Source organism: Gymnoscopelus braueri, assembly GCF_963280865.1.
Source record: "Gymnoscopelus braueri genome assembly, chromosome: 4".
NCBI lineage: Eukaryota > Metazoa > Chordata > Actinopteri > Myctophiformes > Myctophidae > Gymnoscopelus > Gymnoscopelus braueri.
In genome coordinates, this window is record NC_137605.1 from 29,599,592 (window position 1) to 29,620,779 (window position 21,188).

Here is a 21,188-nt window from a genome sequence, read left to right on the forward strand (position 1 = left end):
TGAACCTGGAGGGTGAAAATGTATTTTTAAAGATGGTAAAATGTACCTATAGGCTTGTATGAATCTGGCTTTACATTACAATACAGTGGTCATTGTGGTCAAAAATCTGTACTCCTGAAACAAGCAAAGCTGTGCCAATGAAATGGCAATTTACTTGTGATGTAGCATTGACATAAATACTCAAATATAAAAAATACAAATGTACATTTTCCATGAATACATATAAAATCATTTAAAAAGAGCACATCTCAGTGTTAAATGAAGCCCATCTCCAAAGCTGGAATGAAGAACAAGAATTCAGAAGACCAATGCAGTGGGAAACTCACCTTAACTCCAGGGGTTCTTGGACCAAATGGTGTTTTCTATGATGAGATCCCAGGGGTTTTTTATACTCCTTGAAGAATGGTGTCTAATCATGATTTAATCATTTTTCACAAAAAGAAGTCACCAGCTGGCTGAACCCTGATGTCATAAGAAAGATACAAAGTCCGTGAGAGTGTGTGTGTGTGTGTGTGTGTGTGTGTGTGTGTGTGTGTGTGTGTGTGTGTGTGTGTGTGTGTGTGTGTGTGTGTGTGTGTGTGTGTGTGTGTGTGTGTGTGTGTGTGTGTGTGTGTGTGTGTGTGTGTGTGTGTGTGTGTGTGTGTGTGTGTGTGTGTGTACGATCAAGCAAAACTAATTTAATTCTGTTTAATTTAAGGCTGTCACAACGATCATGACATTTTACTTGACGATTAATTGTCATCCAAATAATTGCGATTAATGATTTAATTGTGTTCTTAGCATTGAACATTGGAGCATATATAAAAAGGAATACTGAGCTTGAAGTAGATCAGCTATTTCTAAAATGTTTGTGTCCCTGATTGCTCCATCATATCACTCAGTCAGCAGTTGCCTCACATGCAAAGCCAGCAGTCTGTGTGTGAAAGACAAGCTCCTGATAAGCTCATCACAGTGTGTAGATACTGTTGATGAGTGGTTCTCAAACTTTTTCATGTTAAGGACCCCCAAATTTTAATCTATGTGGCCGCGGACCCCCATCTCAAAATATTTTGTGCCGTATTACAATTTATTTCCAGATCTTTTTGAAAATAGCGTTGCGATGCAAGCTTGTAGATTGGCTATTTTGAAATAGCCAATAATATACTAGGGTTAAAGTGGTTAAACACATTTTGCTGGTGACCCCCTGGAACCCTCTCAAGGACCCCTGGGGGCCTCCGGACCCCACTTATTATTGTCTTTGTTACTGTGCATCGTACTGTTTCAGTATTGCATAGTAATTTATCTCATTTGTAGATTTTCTATAGATGTTGTTGCACTGTTAATTTTTGTATTTGATATTATACAGTAATTTGGTCAATGTCCTTTGACTGAATTGAATCTGTTTGAAATTGACTCAAACTAAACTTTCATCTATTTTTCGAGCAAATGCTCAATTCAAGAAAAATCCAGAATCAAGAGTGTTTATTTGACACTACTCATACAAGCAGCGAAATGCCTATGTGGCAAGGTCCACAAGACTGTGCTGACAACAACACAACTCAGCAAGAACAATAATACTGGATGTGGGAAGCAAAGTAAAAAATACACCAATAATAATGATAATGCAATTAAAAGTAACACTAATGAGGAATCAAATAAAGTTTGCAGCAGTGTGTGTGTGTGCGTGTGCGTGTGCGTGTGCGTGTGCGTGTGCGTGTGCGTGTGCGTGTGTGTGTGTGTGTGTGCGTGTCTGTGTGCGCGTGCGTGCACGCGTGTGTGTGTGTGTGTGTGTGCGTGTGTGTGCGTGTGTGTGATACATTTGTACTGTATGTATACATTATGAAGTAACACTTGAGCAATCTATACAGGATCAATTACAGTTTCAAATGCAGTTTGTTTTCTTTTGTTTATTTTTTTTGTTCTTGTTCAGGTTCTTGCCTGGGCCTTGAGCCTTGAGCCCAGGGCTTTGAGTCACCTCAGATGCTTGCCGTCCTTTGTGATCCTTTTTACTCTACTCAAGCACCTATGTCATAAGTAACGTTATGGGGGTATCCTCATGTTTTTATTGTATGCATTTGCATTATTAACCTTCTTGTGCAAAAAATTTTAATTTTGGTGCCTACAGTATACCTACTATGGAGAAATGTTACAGCTTAGTGAATCCAATTGTACACACCTCTTAATGCATGCTCTTTATTTTAGTATTTGGTCTTCAATAGGAGAGCGGCCAAAATAAATGTCTGAGGCAGTTTTGATGTAATATGCCAGATGACTTTCCTGTTCCAGCTCCTCACTTAACACTAAACCATTTTTGATATACCCTACTGGCAGGGATGGTACTAAATTCCATCTCCAGCATGCTCTGATGGACTTATTTTACTGCAATGTATTGCCAGTGTTCGAAAGTCCTTGGCAGTGCTTCAGACTGTTTTGTTGAGCTTCACCTCGCTGCCCTGAGCATTACATCAGGCAGTCTGGCCCTAGTTGGTCTTCCTGACAAAATTCCTTAATTTGTCTATCTGAAAAGAAAGAAAGGACTAGATATATCACACCATGCATGAACAGACCAACAAAGGGGTTGGCAACCAACCCTGAAGAGAATGTGACAAGCATCCTTAACTGGGATTTTTTTGTGGCAAAGCTAACATGTAGTTTTGCTAAGAAAAAACGAAACTATAGCTCTCCCTTCATACAATTGTTTTATTATAACATTCTAGAAGAGGAATACAGAAGAGCTGAATATATGATTTTGACATGAAAAACAGCATCTTAATCGTGAAATGACCACAATTCTGATCCTTTCAGTATCAACATTTTAACAGCGTCCTCTCGGGAGCAACATCTAATGAATGTGATATTGTTTGAGTATTTTTGGGGGGGAATCTATAGGGAAGTCCTCGCTTCCCGCTTCATGAAGGTCCAATACGTCCGCCATGGTGTGTTTTAGTGCCAATCCCATAAAAAAGGTGTCTTCCTCCTTTTTGTTATGGCCTACGAGCCAGGTCGTAAAAGTATTTTTAATTTTTAATTCCAGTACTTTAACTTAAGCACACATTTGTCAGAGTAACTTTCACTTGTAGTTGAGTAATATTTGAACAGGTATAGAATTATACTTTGACTCAATTAATGGGGTTGAGTCATTTGTCCACCACTGGATATGGGTAGTACAATGGCTAGCAGAAGTGAGGCGACAGCAAAAGGTCTTCTCCTCTGATTCAGTAGCTGCTTTGATGGCTCTGCACTGCAGAGGGGGGGGGGGGGCGGGTCACGGGTCAGGCCCACTGTCATCTCTGAACTCTTGACAGCACAGAGTACACCTGGCTGGAAGTAGAGTCTTTATTGGTTCCATGTGGGTGTGAAAGACAATGAGGCTGTCGATGTGGCAGCAAAAGAGTATGAAGAGGGAATGGGTGGTTATGGGTATAGCCACCATGGGGATCTCCGAGCATTGTAAGGTGAAGATAACTTGAGTGAGTGGGAGAGGGAAAGGAGATTGGGGCCCAATTCAGGGCCATATACTGGCTAAAGTATATTCAACTAGATTAGGCAGGGGGCCACTCATGTAAAATGACTTGAAGTCAGGGGCCACAAGATCGTGACAACAAAATCATTTGTTGTGTGCTATAGTAGGTCCAATAAGACACAATAATGGACACATTATGTCCATTATATGGTAACTTATTAGGGCCTGCTTCATCCTGCATTTATGCATTTTGATTTTTGATAGGAAAATGTGTCAGTCCTGTGTCAGATTTTGAAAGAAAATTATAAAAAAAATAGGAAGTAGATATTTCAGTGTGTTCTGTGGACATGGAAGCGTCTTTGTGTGAAGAGTATAGGAGGCCGGCTGGCAAGGGGAGGTGTTTACATGCTCGTATGAAAGAACGTTTTTTTCATTTAGTTTTGAGCACCCGAGTGATAATAGCACAAGCTCTTATGGTGTGTTTGAAGTGGATGAAGATGGAGAAGCTGGAAGATGGACAAAATCCACACAAAACTAACACATACAAGCTAACACATACAAGCTAATGGATAGCATAAGGAGAATCATTTATTTGGTGTAATTAACAACATGCACTCAAAAGTTACAAATGGATGGATGGCTGATGGATGAACTGAATTCTAAACCCCTGTTGTACTCCTTTATGTTGATGTGCCAGTAGGGAAGTAGTAGAAGTAGACAACATTTCTGGCTGTTTTGTTGCTATGTAGGCCTACTATGAAAAGGTATTTATACTTTTACTTTTGATACTCGTACTTTTACTTTTGATACTAATACATATTTTAACACCAGATGCTTTTCTTAAGTAGGTGAGATACTTTTTTTTTCTTGTGGGTGACTGACTTGCTCACTCAACGCGCAGGTGGGTTCTTGTAGCAGTGTCTTGACTGCAAATGCAGCACTGGTACTGTAGGTGTTAATTTGGGACCCTGAGTGAGTCACTAATATAGATTACTCCATTTTAAATAGTAGCCTACATCGTATTCGTATCTGTTAATGGTTGATTAACCATCAACCTGTACAACCAACCATCAAATAAAAATTGTTAACATTTAATTTTACATTGGAACATGTTCCAGTGGCTACAAGAAAGCTCATCTGGGATAAGGATAATTCCTTTTAACAGGACGTTCATGAAAGTCCTTGCGGGCCTGTGAGCAATTAGGGGTTAAGAGTCTTGCTCAGGGACAGATTTCATTTCATCGACACATATGCTGGCGTGGCCTGGAATCGTACCTGGGGCAACCAGGGCCTCTGGCTCCCTAGGCGGGCTCACTAACCACTCAGCTATGGCCGCCCCCGGATTAGGCCCACGTGCCGCCAGTTTAATAGTACTGGAGTACAGCAACTTGCATTGGGCCTGGTCTACAAGATACACTACACCACAAAGACACCCATCTACCTGTCAAACTCAGAGTTATAATATATCGGTCAAACGACTTCAAAAACGTTACAAATCACATTCAAGCCAGATTCGGCTCAAACAAAGGGTTAAATTTGTTCTACTGCTATGCCACCAAAATGTGGAATGCCCTAACAGTCATAAAAAAATCCTTTACTCTCCTTCAAAACCACTCTAAAAGAGCACTTACAGGTATCTGCAATTTGCAACTGGCCCCTGTAAAAAGTCTAAGCATATCTCCAGAAATGGGCCCCCACCCCCCAACTGTTTACTGTACATATTTTCTCTTTTTTTACTACTTGTTTATATGATGTTTTTGCATATTTTGTATATTATTGTTTGTCTTTAAATGTCTCAATGAATTGAATACACAGGACCCACTGGAAACAAGCTAGCCCCTTTTGGAACCCTGAATACCTTTTTTTTTTTTTTGGGAGCCCTTCCCAAATAAAAAAAAAGGTATTCAGGTTTCCGAAAGAGGCTAGAAACTAGCCATAGTGCAGCGTGCTTTTTTGGGTTTATCCTTTTAGCATCTTTGTATAAAACTGTACTTTTTTTGGCGAAATGTTAATAAAGTATTCAATCAATCAATCAAACAAACAAACAAACAAACAAACAAACTATAAACAGTGTGCAGCAGTACCCAAGACCAACAGTGGGAGGCAGCAGTACACGTAAAGGAGAGTCTATTGTGTGCAGCCGGAAACACAGAGGAAGAAGCCGATCAGAAGGAAGAACAACTTACTCGACTTCAGTACAGTGCCGTTGTTTAGCTGTAAACTACACACAGAAACACACCATGGCGGACGTTTTGGACCTTCATGAAGCGGGAGGCGAGGACTTTCCTATGGATGAGGATGGTGATGGTAAAATTTATTACCGTAATTCACATTTCGGTAGCTGGTTGAAGAACCGAGTACGTAGTCCTCCTTGTCTGGGAGGCTCCGCAGCATGCGTGGTGGCGGGCCCTTATACCTCTATGGACGGGCCTTGTGTGATGCTAGCTAACGTTGCTAAGCTAACCATCATGATATTGAAACATATTGGCTCGTTTGCCCACGAGCTGGAAACTTATAGATATAGTTTGTGCTCATATTATTGCATATTCTATTCGGCAGTTAAACGAGGTCGAGATTGTGAGTGTGTTTTGTTGTCTCTAACACACTTTAGTGCTGAGCGAGCTCGGTTGTGAGCTTGTAGATCTGCTGCGGAATGCTAGCCCCCAGAGTTAACATAACTATTTCACCGTACGAGCTACAACGTGAGCTAAATGAGTTAAACTAACATGCTGGCCTTGTGAAACCTCATCAAGTAACTGTTATTGTTTTCTATTCCTCAGAGAGCATCCATAAATTGAAAGAAAAGGCGAAGAAAAGGAAGGGAAGGGGCTTTGGTTCAGGTAAGTTTTTTTTTTTAAAGTATCAATCATTTAAGTGCATTTCTCCTCCATAATCGTGGCAATAATGTATGACAGTATTGCAGTGATATAATTGATTCGCTCCATTAAGAACCTCTTAATGGAGCTAATAATTGATCTGTGTTTTGAGTAGCCTGTCTATATTTCCATGTTTTTTTTCTTTCCAGAGGAAGGAGCCAGGTCAAGAATTAAAGAGGACGTCTATGATACAGTGGAACAGGATGGAGATGAGCCAGGTCCTCAGAGATGTAAGTGCTTTGTAAATTGTTAAAGATTTGTGATTATGGACATTACTTACTGGCCAGTATTATGGAAAACATTTTTTAAAAATAAAGAAAGTTAAGGTGGTGGTATGATTTAAGCGATTTACCTTCAATGGAATGAAACGACCGTTTGGTCAAGCATATGTAGCATCACTCCTAGTAGGGAATGTATGTGTTAAAAAAAACATCTTTATTGATTAAATACTTAATTAGTCAGAAATGTAAACATGTGGTACAGTAAGGCTTAGTTTTTAGTGACATTGAGATTTTGGAGAGCCCAGAGGTGCAAGCATAATCAAAATGGCATTGATTGAGGCTCCAGCTGGAGTCTTGAGAGCACTTTTGTTGACAAAAGAAAAAACTTGTTTGTCACTCACAACATGAAGATGTGCGTAAAAGTGGAGAGACTAGCAGTGAGCACTCACTGCCTGGTAACCATTCGGTGCAACAAAAATGGCTTTGAGGTGTTCTTATTTAGGGGAGAATAAGCAGATGAGCTAAAACCAAGCCACTCTACCAGTGTTAAAATTACTCTATTAAATTGGCATGTTCAAGGTGGAAGACTGATAAGAAAACTGACTCTTTTCGGCTACTCGGCCTTCATCGGGGAGTGAAAGGCATTCCCTGTGGAAGGCCGTGTAGTCGAAATGCGTCTGCACTTTAGTCAAAATGAACATTGATTTCTGCAGAACAAAAATAACGAAAGTGGAACATTTTCCATCTTTTGTACCCATTTTATCTTTTCTAAGTGTAGTTATAATACACTACTGCAGTACCTGTTATCAGAGTACTTGGAGGCCAGACTTTATCCTCTTTGTATCTGCCATGTTTTTGGTTCATAAAAATCTACTTTCTGTCAATACATTTGTACAGGTGATTATTTTTCTAAGTGTTGGAGTTTGGAATCGCTCGTTTTCAATAACGCAACATCCTGAATTTACTGATGCCTCCTGCATTATGTGCAATTTAGAAACTGGTGGTATGCAGGACAGTTGAGTGATTTTCAAGGAGAGCTTCCAAACTCCAACACTTAATTGAAAATAATCACTTGCACAGAATTTATTGTTCTGTAGTAGTAGCTCATAACACGTCTACGGTGGATTTTTATGTAACAAAAACCTGGCAGATACAAAGAGGATAATCCAAGCTTTCCGTACAGCTGCCATGTTGGTGAGTTTAACATTGTTTAATACAATCAGATCAGACTCTTCCGTTTGGATGTATGGGCTGTCAAGGGTTGGTATTGCAACTCTAGATTCCAGATATTAAGAATAGGATCTAAGAGTTGCTTGCGGCTAAGTTTGAGTCCTGAATGTCATTGCTGTCGGGCAGAAACCTTGTATCTCCATACACATTAGAGCATTAATTTGCGTTTTTTCGTAAATTAATGCTCGACTTCGTCATGCTACAGTATCTCACAATAGTAGCAAAAATAGGCATGCTTGTAAAACTTCTATTTATGAAATTGTTTGGGGGTTTATAAATATTAAATCAATGAAGTATTAACTAGAAGAGTGTAACTAAATAATTACTACATTGGATCCATTGGAACACAGGTTCTTTTTTCCACATGTATCTGTTTTGGACATACAAGGTTTCCACCTGACAGCGGTGATGTTGTTTTTGTGCCCTGTGTTAAATGCGTGCTGACGTCCTGTTCCATCTGTTGTATTGGTACTGTAGCTGTGGAGGGTTGGATCCTGTTTGTAACTGGCGTCCATGAAGAAGCCACAGAGGAGGACATCCATGACAAATTTGCAGACTTTGGAGAGATAAAGAACCTGCATCTCAATCTGGACCGGAGAACAGGTTACCTCAAGGTGAGACTTGCAAAAGCATGCATTAATATGCTTAACATGATCTATATAACATACTACTATACTACATATATAATAACACCAATGTACTGTTCATTCTTATTGGCACCCTCTGGCCTCACTGACTGATATTTCAAATGAAAAGGGTAATAATAACATGGATAATGCCATTTCACTTACCCTAACCAAGACTAAGTGACAGGACTTGTTTTGCCATACAATCGGTGAATGGAGACAGTCTTTCGTCTGTGGAGCCGGTATCTAAGAAAACTATCGGAGGGCACCAATGTCCGAGGAATACCAATGTCCCAGGAATACATAGATGGCATCTTGTTAATGTTGCCTGTCTCTGGAACCACTTTTCTTAGGAAATGGTATCTCAACAATGGAGAAGTTTCTTCTCATGCATGCACCCACATAGAAAGTGAATTAATGAAAAAATAATTGACCTGTTGTATAATTGAGTGTTACTGTTGATGTGTATTTCCCAGCACACCTGTTGTCTGCCGCCTCTGATGTACTGTATATTGTCCGCTTATGTCACAGACATGAATTGTAGTATTAAACGGAGCCACAAGGTGGCAGTGTTGTTTAAATTATGTACTTCAATACAATTGGCCTTTTGTTAAAGAAGGTGGCTTTCCTCAGAATCAGGCTGGACAACGTACTGTTAACTGCAGGCAGAAAATACTATTGAGGTTGTTACAAGTAAAGGTGTGCAACTTTACTGGCTTCAGATTGTGATTCACCTGTTAATGATTCGATTCTGATGTATCTACATTTTCTATATTACTGCACACATGGCTACTTGTACTTTTTCATAAGTTAATACAAACAAGTGTAATAGTAAGGTATGACCAACATAACCAATTAATGTTACATGCTCTGTACAAAGTACAAGATGTACAGGGGAAACTGAAAGAATTTACAGAATGTCCTAAGTGTACAGTGCTGCTTTGTCGTTGTCAGTAAATGGTGTTCATGAGTGAGATTGGGATTACATACCTATCTTAAAGGGGCTGTTTACAGAAAACATTAATTTAATACCTCAAAGGAATCAACTGAATTATGGGGAATTTTTCACACTGCCAGCATTCCCTGTTGAGCTTTATTTATACTCCATTGGCACGTTTTAGCTTGTGGAGTATAAATGAGGTTTTAGTTACATCATTACAACATTGTGTTACCTGTCCTCCTCAGGGTTACACTCTGGTAGAGTACGAGACATATAAGGAGGCCCAGGCTGCCATGGAAGGGCTGAACGGCCAGGACCTGATGGGCCAGCCGATAAGTGTTGACTGGGGCTTCGTCAGAGGGCCGCCCAAGAACAAAAGGAGGTGAGGCTTCTGTTGTCTGCATAGCCAGTTATTGCTATCATGGCAGTGATTGACTGGCATTCAAGTCAGTGGTATAGCACAGTGGTTCCCTATACTTTCGTAACAGACCCAAAACAGAAATGTCTCTCCGGGACTCAAGCTAGTGAAAATGGCAGATCTACAAGCTCACAACGTGTCACAATGTGAGCTTGAGAGCTTCTACTTTCACTACGTGAATTTATGAAAATTCTGACTTTTGAAATTCTACACAAATGGGCCCCGACCCAGTGTTTGGGAAACACTGGTATAGAGCGTCGCAGTTCCCGCCCACTTCCTGTTTTTTTTGGTGCCGGAAGAAAAAACTCAATGCATTTTTCCATTGACATTTCCAAAAATATTTATATCTATTAATTTAAGCCTCGAATCAAGCCATCATGACATGACATGAATCATGACCATAAACGTTTGATTCTGTGATTTTTTTTTTGTTGAAAACGGCAAAACAAAGGGTATTTATTAAATATAGTATATCATATAATTAAATATAAAAAAAAAAAAAATCACAGAAAAAAACGTTTTATGGTCATGATTCATGTCATCTCGTGATGGCTTGATTCGAGGCTTAAATTAATAGATATAAATATTTTTGGAAATGTCAATGGAAAAATGCATTGAGTTTTTTCTTCCGGCACCAAAAAAAACAGGAAGTGGGCGGGAACTGCGACGCTCTATATCGCATGCAACATGTGTATACACAAAGTATTTTGTGCATTTCATTCAATTATATGATCCATACTATTATTTACTTATCATGTTGGTGTTCTGGATTTCTGTGGTAGAAAATTGGGTAAAAGAAATCTCAAATGTATACAGGGCAATATAATTGCCCTCAGTTTTCACTGTCTTCAGGTGATCTTTTGCATGGACATGACAGAGTTTTTTTCTCACAGGGGTGGTGGACGGAGACGCAGCAGAAGTCCAGACAGGAGGCGGCGTTGATCTTATCGTTTCTCACCTTTCATTGGCTGTAGGAGGTGTCTCTCACTTCCACAGGCAGTTTGTAATAACTTGTCAACCACTTGAGAGGTTAATTTTAGCGCAGTGGCGCTATAATTTAGTAATAACTGTATGGTATCCAGTTGTGTGAAATTTCTAAATCTCAGACATGAGATGTTCTACAGAGGAAAACACATATTCAGTTAATTGGCGCACATAGTCAACCTTGCAGTTTTTTGTTAAACTTTTTTTTTTGTTCATTCAAGACCAGCTGTTTTTAAAGTAGTAAATTTGTGCTTTTGAATCCCTCAGATATTTGATTTCAGGTTTGGTGCATGTTTTGTGCATTTTGTGTTTTTGTTTTATATTACTTGGGAATAAAATAAAACTTTTAAAATGGTATTATCTGTGCCCCCGTGTGTTTCATTTATTTCTTTTATCACATGTGACGTACACGTTACATCATCCTGGATGACCTCACCCCAGTGAATGGTCCCACCCAGTACATTGTCAACTCTAAATGCACCTGTCACTCTGGACGCAGTACACACCCATAGGCTACTTGAACAAAACTCCAAGCCCATTATTTTTCTACAGCCAATTGGCAGAGCAGTGCTTTCTACTCACTTACTCCTATTTGGCATTGACGCCGCTGGAGAGCATCACTCAAAACAAGTAATGACGATCATTGGCTCATCTGGGCGTCAATCAAGAGCTTTCTTCGCGATGATTGGTTCGCTGTTTTATGGGGCGGGCTCGTGAATGCTTTGGTTGACATTGTTGTTGTTGTAAGTGGCTAAAGAAATTACTTTCTCGTTGGTGGTCCCGTTAGGGATTTCTACCTAAATTGCGACCCATGAAGAGGCTAAAAAGTTAGAAAGTGTTGGTCCTGTAAGCGCAGAAGCGATTCATAAGGGATAAGGTAGCGGAACACTTCTATGGGACGATGAAAAGCACATCTGCGAGGCCGCTCAAGGTAAGCAGACAAGGGACACTCCACTAGCTAATGTTAGCAGGTTGTAGCCAAGCTAGAAGTAGCTGCCTGTTAGCCTGCTGTCTGAGACTCACAGCTATTGACTAAAAGCCAATAGTTCTCTGGAATGAACACATGAGATCAACTTTATGTAACCGTAATCGTCTTGTCACTTTAGGAGTGTGCTTATAATGATCGGGATGCGTGTATGGCTCCATATATGCATGCTACATCTGGCCACCTGAATCGCGTTTATGTAAGCATGTGTATAGTAATGTTCTGGGCAAGTTGGTTGCTGCGAATAGTCGTATGATCCATTATAGCTGGCACGAAATCAAACATTTGACAAGCCCAGCATCGTCAGCAGGCTGACTTGAAACTAATAACCTGCTCGCAATGTGTGTGACAACAGAGAGAGCAGGTTGAAGAGAGGAGGAGGGGGGCTGGTTCGTCTTTCTAGCTTTTGTTACAGCTTGGCTGGGACAATTTTATATTGATTTATTTTATATATCCTCTGTCAAGTTCTGGAGAATTTCAATAGATGGAACTGCAACACAGGACCATTGAATTTAAGTACATCCTTTATTAAATTCGCTTCAAACTTCCAAGAGTGTACTTTAATGTGTAAAAGCTGAGCGGGGTGCAGGTTTGCTAAGTTGCAGGGTTGATGTTAATACTAGGGACCCGGCGTCGGGGCCAGTGTTGCCATGTCTGCTTATTATAAGCGACTTTGGGCTTGTTTTTCTGGAAAGTTGCTTGTTATCTGGGCTTGTTTAATGTCGGTGGTTCTCAAACATTTTCATGTCAAGGACCCCCCCAAATGTATATGTTTAAAGTGCTAGTTTAGTAGTCGCTTCTTTTGGGCTTGTTTTCATAGACCTGGTTGCCTGTTTCTCTTGCAAAACCTGGCAACACTAGGTTGGGGCACAGACACTATCCCTTTTGCTTACATCGCTGTAACGCTGTTAGTGCTACCTGCAACACAAAATGCAAAACAATTAGGCGTCTCTACTTTTAAGTTAGATTGGCCTGTCTAAGTTGATAGTTTATAGTGAGTGAATAAAGTCACCGTGAATCCTCCTATCTCTACATATGCTTGCTGGCAGAACCTGGTGCTTGCTGCTCTTTACTTTGTGTGTGTTTTAAGTTGGGTCTGGAGCCGCTTGTGTCATTTCCAACATCACTACTACAACGGATGGGTTGCATTACACTTTGGCTTTAATTATTTAGGTCTTGTATTTATGGACTCTTTTGTTGTGCGGGGAGGGGGAGCCCAGCAGTGAGCTCTTGATATGAAAGTAGGACAGTCAGTCAGGGGGTACAAGTTCTTGCATTTGGCCACCAGGCTCAGGGTCTGTGTGTCATGTACTGTAGTAATCCCTTCACCAAAAAAGCCCATGCCTCTGAGCATGAACATCGCCTTGTATTTAATTTAGCCTAGCCAAATCACAGACACATACATATATATATATATATGTTGTATGTATGCACACATACACATACACATACACACACACACATACATACACACACACATATATATATATATATATATATATATATATATATATATATATATATATATATATATATATACACACACACACACACACACACACACACACACACACACACACACACACACACACACACACACACACCTGAGAGAGAGATTATCTTCTTACCGATTATTCTATTGATTGCTTTGTCGATTAACCGAGAAGCGTATTTTAGAAAAGTTGCCCTTGAAGCCTGGGATGCACCATCCAGGTTGGCTGGTAGCTCAGAGGGTTAGTTTCTTGCTCTTTGAGGGTGTGTGAGACAAGTTTGCACTGTCAGGCTCCATTACGCAAGCCCTCAGCACATCAAGAATGCACTGGTGCATACAGCAGCACACAGAACACCTGAGGCCATCTTTTAAGGAGAGTGTAGCATCCCTCACCATCACCATGCAAGTCGGACACCAACTCTGCCAATATAGTATACAGCCAAGCAGTGTAAGCACTTAGTAACATCTTGTTTTGGTTTCATAATTTAAACTTCATTTGCCACCAGGAACTCTTCATGAGGTGAACCACTTGAACCCCAGCATCCCTATTCTAGGGGGAACATTCAGCAAAAATAGCCGATGTGTTGTGAGCTTGGAGATTGGTGTACACTGAAAAAAGAGGTCCAGTGTGGTTGCAACTCAGATCTGTTTCACTAAGACTAGAGTGTTTAAGTGGTTAAGAACTATTTTTATATAGAGACATAGAGTGATAAAAGCAGACATGATAAATTGTGTCAATGGGCATTCCTTTACATAAGCAAAACATTTGACTATAACTGAATGATCAGATAAGCAGATCTGTCAACAAAATAGGCCCCATAACCCAGGCAATATCTGATGGTGAGGTGATTACAGTGCCAATGTTACAGTGCTTGCTTTGGGTCCTGTGAATCTTGAAAGAAACATGAAAAATCAGTGATTTCCATGTGGTTAGTTACAACCTGTGATTTTCTAACGCCAGAACTCAGAAGAAGCCACAGGAAACAATTCAATTCAATCTTTATTTCACACCCAACATCTGAAAGCAAAAGGATCGCATAAGGGTGTGATGACATTTGAATTCCCTGTCTTATAAGAATTGTTATAGGTCTATAATTTTACAGCTGGAAGCTTACAAGACAGCCACTAGATGTGTTGGTATCCTGTATGATACATAGTAAAGTCATCCTCACATGATGGTGCCATATTAAACAAAATAGGCTACAGTCTTGGTCCTTCCACGAAGTAGGCCGACCGTCAGCCTTACTCCCATGTCTCCCATGAAAACATTATGGTTATTACAGTATGTCAGTACAATGTAAACATTTTGCCATTTTAACACTCTTGAGTTAAATTAGCTGTTTTCCTTTTACTATCTTACCTAGTCTTATTATGTTAGTCGCCAATGTGGGCACGTTGGTGAATATTATGTTTCACTAAAGGAACCATGCTGCTTCAGCAACACAGAGGGGATGAAAATTTAAAGTCGGCTCGCTAGGGTCCCCCACACAGCTGCTATGTGTGTGTGTGTGAGGGATCCTGTGTCGGTTTCAGAGACAGACCCATTTGCCATGGAGCTTCTCCCATGGGATCTCTCTACTTGGGGCTACAAACATGTTTAGATTAATAAGTAAAGAGATGTGTGCCTCTCTAGGTTAGTGGGACAAACGCATGACTTTTTTGCATCCTTCACTTCCAGAATACACTTAGTTTAGATTCACATTTTCAGTGTGTAGGCTTATCTTAATTTGGGTGTGAGCCGAGGGCATACGTTTTAACAACTTTCAACCTGGTGTCTCTTTTTTGGGCATAGTTTTTCTTTTTTCAAAAATAGCAGCTCTCAACACTTCGCTGCAACACATTGTGAGCTTGCCTTGTAGAGCGGTTATTTTCGCTGCGTGACACTGTCGTTGCATCCTTTATTGCCAGGCTAAACTTGCAGCAAGTTGTGAGCTTGTAGATCGGCTACTTTCGCCACGCAACACCGACACACTAACCTCTGAAGTTAGTAAATCAATCATTAAATGCTTCTCAGACATGCTACTTTAAGCATCTTGGCTATACCTACAGTCGAGCTCGAGATGAAAAATTAGAGAGATCAGAGTTCAGAAAATGTCATAACCATAAAATCCATTACCCCATTTTGCTTATCTCTGAGACTTGTGCTTCAAACCAGAAAAGAACAGATGCAATGTGAAAGAGAAAACTGCCTCCGTCCCCATACTGCCACCGTGAGACGGGGATCAATAGGTGACTTGTCTCCGAGAGGCCTGCACACCCAGACATCAACTCATAAAACCCAGTCGAGCCCCACCCACCCCGGCATAGCTGGATGCCTGCCAGCCTTGTGACACAGCAGCCAGCCAGTGCCCAGGGCTGTTTGTTTCAGGGTGGAGAGACCTAGAAATGAGCCACCATCCATCCAACCCCTGTCAACTCTACCTGTGTGCCAGACAGTAAATGCATGACTTTAACCAATAAGTTGTGGATATTGGCCATGCTCTCTGAATGTATGTTGCCGTAGGTGGCTTCGCACGGTTGTTGTCATTTATCGTCACTGTTGGAATTCAGTGGCTGTCAGGGTATGTTAGGTAAAAGATTTGCCTTGAAACAAACACACTTAAAGTTCTCTAACTGAAAGCATCCATAATCCCATGTAAGAGACCATTACAGAGAAGAGGCTGTGGTCACATGCTGAGAGAATTGCTGGCTTACCTTTTTTCCAGTACAGGGCACTGTGGAAAATTTAGACTATCCACCAAACAAATGCTAAAACTTAATCTATTCATTGCCCAGTCTTTGTTTCCATTGGATTCTAATCCATTCCTATAGAATGGGGCGCCCAGGACCCCAATAGTTCAATACTTTTAATCCCTATCCAAGTGGTTCAGAGTTGGATTTTGGGTTAATTATATAATTTGATTAATCAAACTTATATTTCTCATTGACATAGTGTTTACTGAGATAATTCTAGGATCACAATTCTGTTTTTGCGTTTTGAACTACACGAAATTTAAATCTGATCCACTCGGATAGGGATTAAAAGTTTTCAACTCTTGGGCATGATTGGATTAGTTAACTACCCAAGTGGAGTAGACAACTTATTCTCTACAGTTAGAATTGACATGCAGTGTTACTGTTGGCTGGAGTAGAGTCTTGGGATTTACCATGTGGCCTTGCCTATAGTCAAACCTCTGTTTTCTTGAGCGTGGCATCAAATTCTGACCACTTTTCCTTTTGGATCCTGGACAGAGCAACAGTAATCCTGCATGCTGTCCCTGATGCCTCTCACCCAGGATGACATCACTAAGAGATTGACATAAAGCTGCTGTGCCGTGCAGACTGCCAGGCCCACAGCACGTGGGGATTCACATGAGTATTTGTACCACTGGCAGTGGGTTTAGCCGTAGTCAGGTTTGGTTGGCTTTACACATATGATGGCTTAATGTTTGCATCTTCTGAAAGGTTATCTAGGCTAGGTTATCATCATTGTCTGGTTTGGATCCATTTATTTTCTACTGCGTAAAATGATCAACTATTTATATTCTCTTTTACATCATCTTGTTTTGCTGTAACAGAGCTGATATATAAGACTCAGTTTAGCAACCAAGAAATGTCTTCCATGCCTCCAGGAGTAATGCATAAATTACAGTAAAAGATCCCTTGTCTTCTAAAAGGGAGTTATGTAATTGTAATGGTAAGGACATTGTTTGTACACTCAACAAACCAGAGTGTATGGTCAAGTCTCGTTGGTAGCCTCAACATGGTATTTGTTTATAGTTGAAACTAAGAAAAAGCTTGACAGCAGCAATGTGAGAGTTATGTTTTGCAGCCTAAGCTAATATCTTTAACCTTTTAGTGTGACAGTGAGTGTCTCCACCCATATTGACAAAAAACCTAAATGCATTCAGGAAAATATTTTTATGTGGAGGTGGAATAAATATAATAGTGATTTGTATTATTTGCAAAGTCTGAATAAAACACTTGATTTGAAGAAGAATATTGCATTCAGGATTGGAATTAGATTGCAGTAAATATTGGGATTTTAATAACTACTATTAAATGCCTGGGCAGCTCTGTGCTTTCTTGTAATTTACCGATACATTTCTTCACCATTTGATGAGGAACATAAACAGAGCTTAAAGATGAGACGGAGGCTTGCATTTTTGCAAAATGGCAAGAAATCAATAACGAGGCAGCCAGGGCAGAACGAGGGCTTCTCGCCCACAGAGTCTGGAGTTTAGGTTGGCAGCTTTCTGGAACACTGAAACCATGGCATATTGTTCATGAAGTAAAACAATTCTTCCATCTCATCTCACTCTCTCTGTTGCAGTGCTTCAGAGGTAAGGCAACAATATCCAGCTGCACTCGCTACAGTAACCATTCTCCATTTGTGATTCATTTGTATTTTTATGTATTTATGACACTGCTATAAGCATAAAAATGTGATACATTGCTAACAGATTGAATTTAAACTCACTGTTGCAGAGATCAAATGTGCTCATTATATTATCTCCTCTTAGACTTGCTATGTCAGGTGTGCCCGCCACCTCAATACAACAGTGCACAACATAGGTTCTGTACTGCAGTTGATTTGATGTGGGGACAACATGGCATCGCATAACATGGAATGGCACTGCATGGAATGTAGGATTGCTGCCAAAGGCCCCCTGCAGTGGTCTACCCACCCAGCATGACTGTTAATTAGCACTGCTCGACTGGTGATTTCTAGGCCCTACTGCAGTGACAGGGCAGAGACCTTTGAGGCCAGCTCTAATAGAATGCTTGAAGCCTAATTTATACTTGTGGTATGGCTGTCATGCTCAGAAAAGAATAAGTGAAATAAAAGCCGGGCAGAACAACAAGCAAAGTAAGACCTGAACATAGCATCCAAGAGCTGCTCTCAGGTGTAAGAAGGGAAGTCTTCTTTGCATTTGCCACCAGTATAATGCTCTTTTGTACACAAGCAGAAAGGACACATTCTGCTAATTCTCTTTTCTTCATATGATGACTTAGGCCTTCAGTAATTTCATAGTTAATTCTTCACTAGAAATCATTATCATACACCTTCATGAGGTCCATTAGATTCACAAGAGCAGTAAGCTATGTGAAATTTTGTGACCTCGGATGATGGATCTGCTATACCAGGACCACCAAAGTGTTCACCGTCACCAAAGCGTTTCTTCCCAGCTGCAAACACATGGTTCTCGCCTAAAAATGCTTCCAAATGCCCGAGTTGAAAATATTAAAACTCTCAGCAAGCAGATAACAACACCACACGAGAACGTGCAGCGCAGAATAGTCGCTAAGCGACTCATTACGTTGCTGATGTTTCGTGTACAGCGTAAATACGCGGTGCTCCCGGTCAACAGGCATTTTTGTAGGTATTACCTCATAAGAAATCAACTCTGAAGCACCCGAAAATGCTGTCCCCAGGAAGAAGGAAAGCACTCTTGCTGTTAATGTGCTGTCTTCGGGCAGACCCAAACCCACTAGCGAAATGGCCATAGCTGAATGGGTAGAGAGGCCACCTGGGGAAAAAAGGTCCATTCCTGGCCATGTGTGGAGGTTAAGACACTCTAATCCCCGAACTGCTCCCTCTGTGCTCAAGTCTGACCACTTGGGCAGCAATCAGCTGGGTGAAGCTGAAAACTGAATTTCGCCTGCGGGATCAAATAGGTGTTTTTAACTAGCAAACATCCTTACTCTTCATGCTATGCAGTGTAGCAGCCTTATGGGATTAGCTACCATTTACTGGCCATATGAAAATGAGCTTGGGCAAGTCTCTCGGGTGTTTTGCTATGCAAGAGCTCATATGATGTCACTGACTTCTTTCATTTATTTGAGCTTCGTCACACATCACACCAGAGCATTTGACTCCTATTTATATCAGTTGCCTGCTGTTTTGGAACTCCCTGCACTGCAGAGTTTCTGTCTTTAAATCATGATATGGAGGATTATTTTTAGACTGTTAAGAAAGCTATTGCTAATTCTACCACCTCAGATAAGGTGGTCAATTACAGTGTGCAATGTTTGTTATTTATGCGGTTGTATCAATGCTCCCAAATTTTAGGATAGATATTAATAATCTAAGCAAATGGCAAACGAATGGAGCATTAACAAGCTTAAGATTAGGGAGAGAGCGACTGAACAGTTAGTTTTCTGTCCTGGATGAAAGATGCTCTAGAACGTGAAATTAGCTTAGGCCCGTGTCAAATCCTGATTCATGTGTGAATATCCTTTTTTCATCCTGAGAAAAAATAAAAAGTTTGTTTTTTTGGATAAATTGAGCTCTGGAAGCTCGTGAGCCATGGATCAGAATGGAAGGTAGTGTGTGTGATGGGGTAAGTTAAACTTACTGGGCAGATTTTTGCGTGGTGACTGGCCAGCTTTGAACCAGGCCAACTACGGCAGCATGGCCACCAACAGGGCGGGCATGCAGTGGAATCTCCGACATCAGCCGAGTGTCTTGTTTTGTGCATTCACAGTCACATGCATGTTCACATGCAGTGGAGGTTGTGCCTTTTTTCAGGTTTAGAATTCCCAAACTGCCCACGTGTTTTAATACTCCTTACATGTCTATTATAAAAACTATTCAATGTCTCTTAAGCCTTTTTTTTTCTTTCTTTCTTGTAGATCTGCTATTTTCGATGAATGCTTGAAAGTATTTGAACATTTTCTGTCTATAATGACATGCCTCAAATGGTTAATATTAACCACATGAACCCTGTTCTGGGCATATCATAATAGGCGAACATTCGGCGAAAATAGGCAAACATTCTGTGAAATAAGCAGCTCTGAAAGTAGAGTGTTAGAAGTTGAAATGATCACGAGTGAATGGAGAATAGAATATGTTGTGACTTTTTAAAGAGACATTATTGCATTGCAGGGCCAAAGGCCTGTGGAGAGAAAAGAAGGTGGGCCTTTTCCATCCTTTTGTTGTAGCCATATATGGGCTTATTTGCTCTACTAACTACAAGCTTAAGTGGTCTTCATTTCACATGAAGAAGCAGTTCTTTTCTTTTCGCTAATAGACTTGAAAGCAATGTGCTGGTCCCTATAATTCACTTGGAAGAAAACGCCTCTGCAAACGTTCTGCACCACTGCAGTTCAGTTGGTTTAATTGATTTTTCTCCAATGACCCGCTTACTAGTATTTCCTTCCAAACAGGGAAATGGTCAAAATCTTTAGATCGTATTGATTTCTGAGATGTAATTCAGTAACAAAAACAGTGGTCCTCTCCACCTGCCCTGGTGAAGCACATTTCCTCGACTCAATACCATTAGTGACACAGCAGTTTACGATCGGAAAAACAGGCTATATGCGTCTGAAGCTGACGGAATCTTAAATGTTGTGATCTACATCCATGGCCTTTTATCATCTGTAAATCCCTTTGTGACGAGGCTGTTTGTTGAAATGGCTTGATAAATATCTTACTTGACTTTGAGAAAGGAGGCAGTGCATTGACAATGACATGCTTGGCTAATGGATATCCGAACCAATTCTACAGCAGTCATCTCCAAGCCTGGGGGACCATTCCACAGTGATGCTTATCAGATGCTTGGGCATTATACAACACTCTCCACCTTCAAAAACCACTTTGCTCTGCTTTTCGTTCAGCTGTGTCTGTCAGTGAGATGTAGGACCAAAGAAAAAGTGGAAGTAATTGCTGTACTCTGTTTACCTTTTTTTTTAAAGCATTTCTGAACTTCAGAAATGCATTTTTGTCATCAAGGAAAATGCCTTTCAGCATGTAAAGAATTCTGCTGCATTTAGCTAGGGATTTAATCAGAGTGCTCTGAAATACGTTATCTTGCAAATATTTCTACCCATGAACCTTGACAAGCCCTCTTTCTTCATTCTCTTGTCCTCGGCCTTCAGTAAAGCTGTGTTCTGCTGTTCAGTCTCTGTTATGGTGCTCCGTTCAGCTGAGTTGCAGACTTAACCCATTAAGACCGGGAACTCATCTGTGTCAGTTTTACATTTCTTTGGCTA

General features: G+C 40.6%; 2 protein-coding genes across 3 annotated transcripts in view; both read left to right on the forward strand.

Annotated features, from left to right (window-relative positions):
• Positions 1 to 5,595: 5,595 nt before the first annotated feature.
• Positions 5,596 to 11,094, forward strand: rbm8a (RNA binding motif protein 8A). Of its 2 annotated transcripts, none has more exons than XM_080426487.1 (6): positions 5,596 to 5,749; positions 6,223 to 6,282; positions 6,468 to 6,548; positions 8,247 to 8,383; positions 9,581 to 9,717; positions 10,647 to 11,094. In XM_080426487.1, the coding sequence occupies exons 1-6, from the start codon at positions 5,683 to 5,685 to the stop codon at positions 10,693 to 10,695; spliced, it is 531 nt and encodes a 176-aa protein (XP_080282613.1). In that variant the 5' UTR covers positions 5,596 to 5,682; the 3' UTR covers positions 10,696 to 11,094. The 2 variants fall into 2 exon arrangements, with proteins under 2 accessions (XP_080282613.1, XP_080282614.1); XM_080426488.1 differs by having other exon boundaries at positions 5,596 to 5,743.
• A 361-nt stretch (positions 11,095 to 11,455) lies between these two features.
• Positions 11,456 to 21,188, forward strand: part of otud7b (OTU deubiquitinase 7B) — a 36,710-nt gene continuing 26,977 nt past the window's right edge. Inside the window, exon 1 of the mRNA XM_080426895.1 lies at positions 11,456 to 11,668. The gene's annotated coding sequence lies outside the window, so the exon portion shown is untranslated. The remainder of the gene's footprint in view (positions 11,669 to 21,188) is intronic.

Bases quoted from the DNA above. Each gene is read 5' to 3' on its own strand.
- rbm8a (XM_080426487.1), top strand. From the start codon at position 5,683: ATGGCGGACGTTTTGGACCTTCATGAAGCGGGAGGCGAGGACTTTCCT. The intron at 8,384-9,580 runs GTGAGACTTGCA...TGTCCTCCTCAG, and splicing joins GGAGAACAGGTTACCTCAAG to GGTTACACTCTGGTAGAGTA. The intron at 9,718-10,646 runs GTGAGGCTTCTG...TTTTTCTCACAG, and splicing joins CCGCCCAAGAACAAAAGGAG to GGGTGGTGGACGGAGACGCA.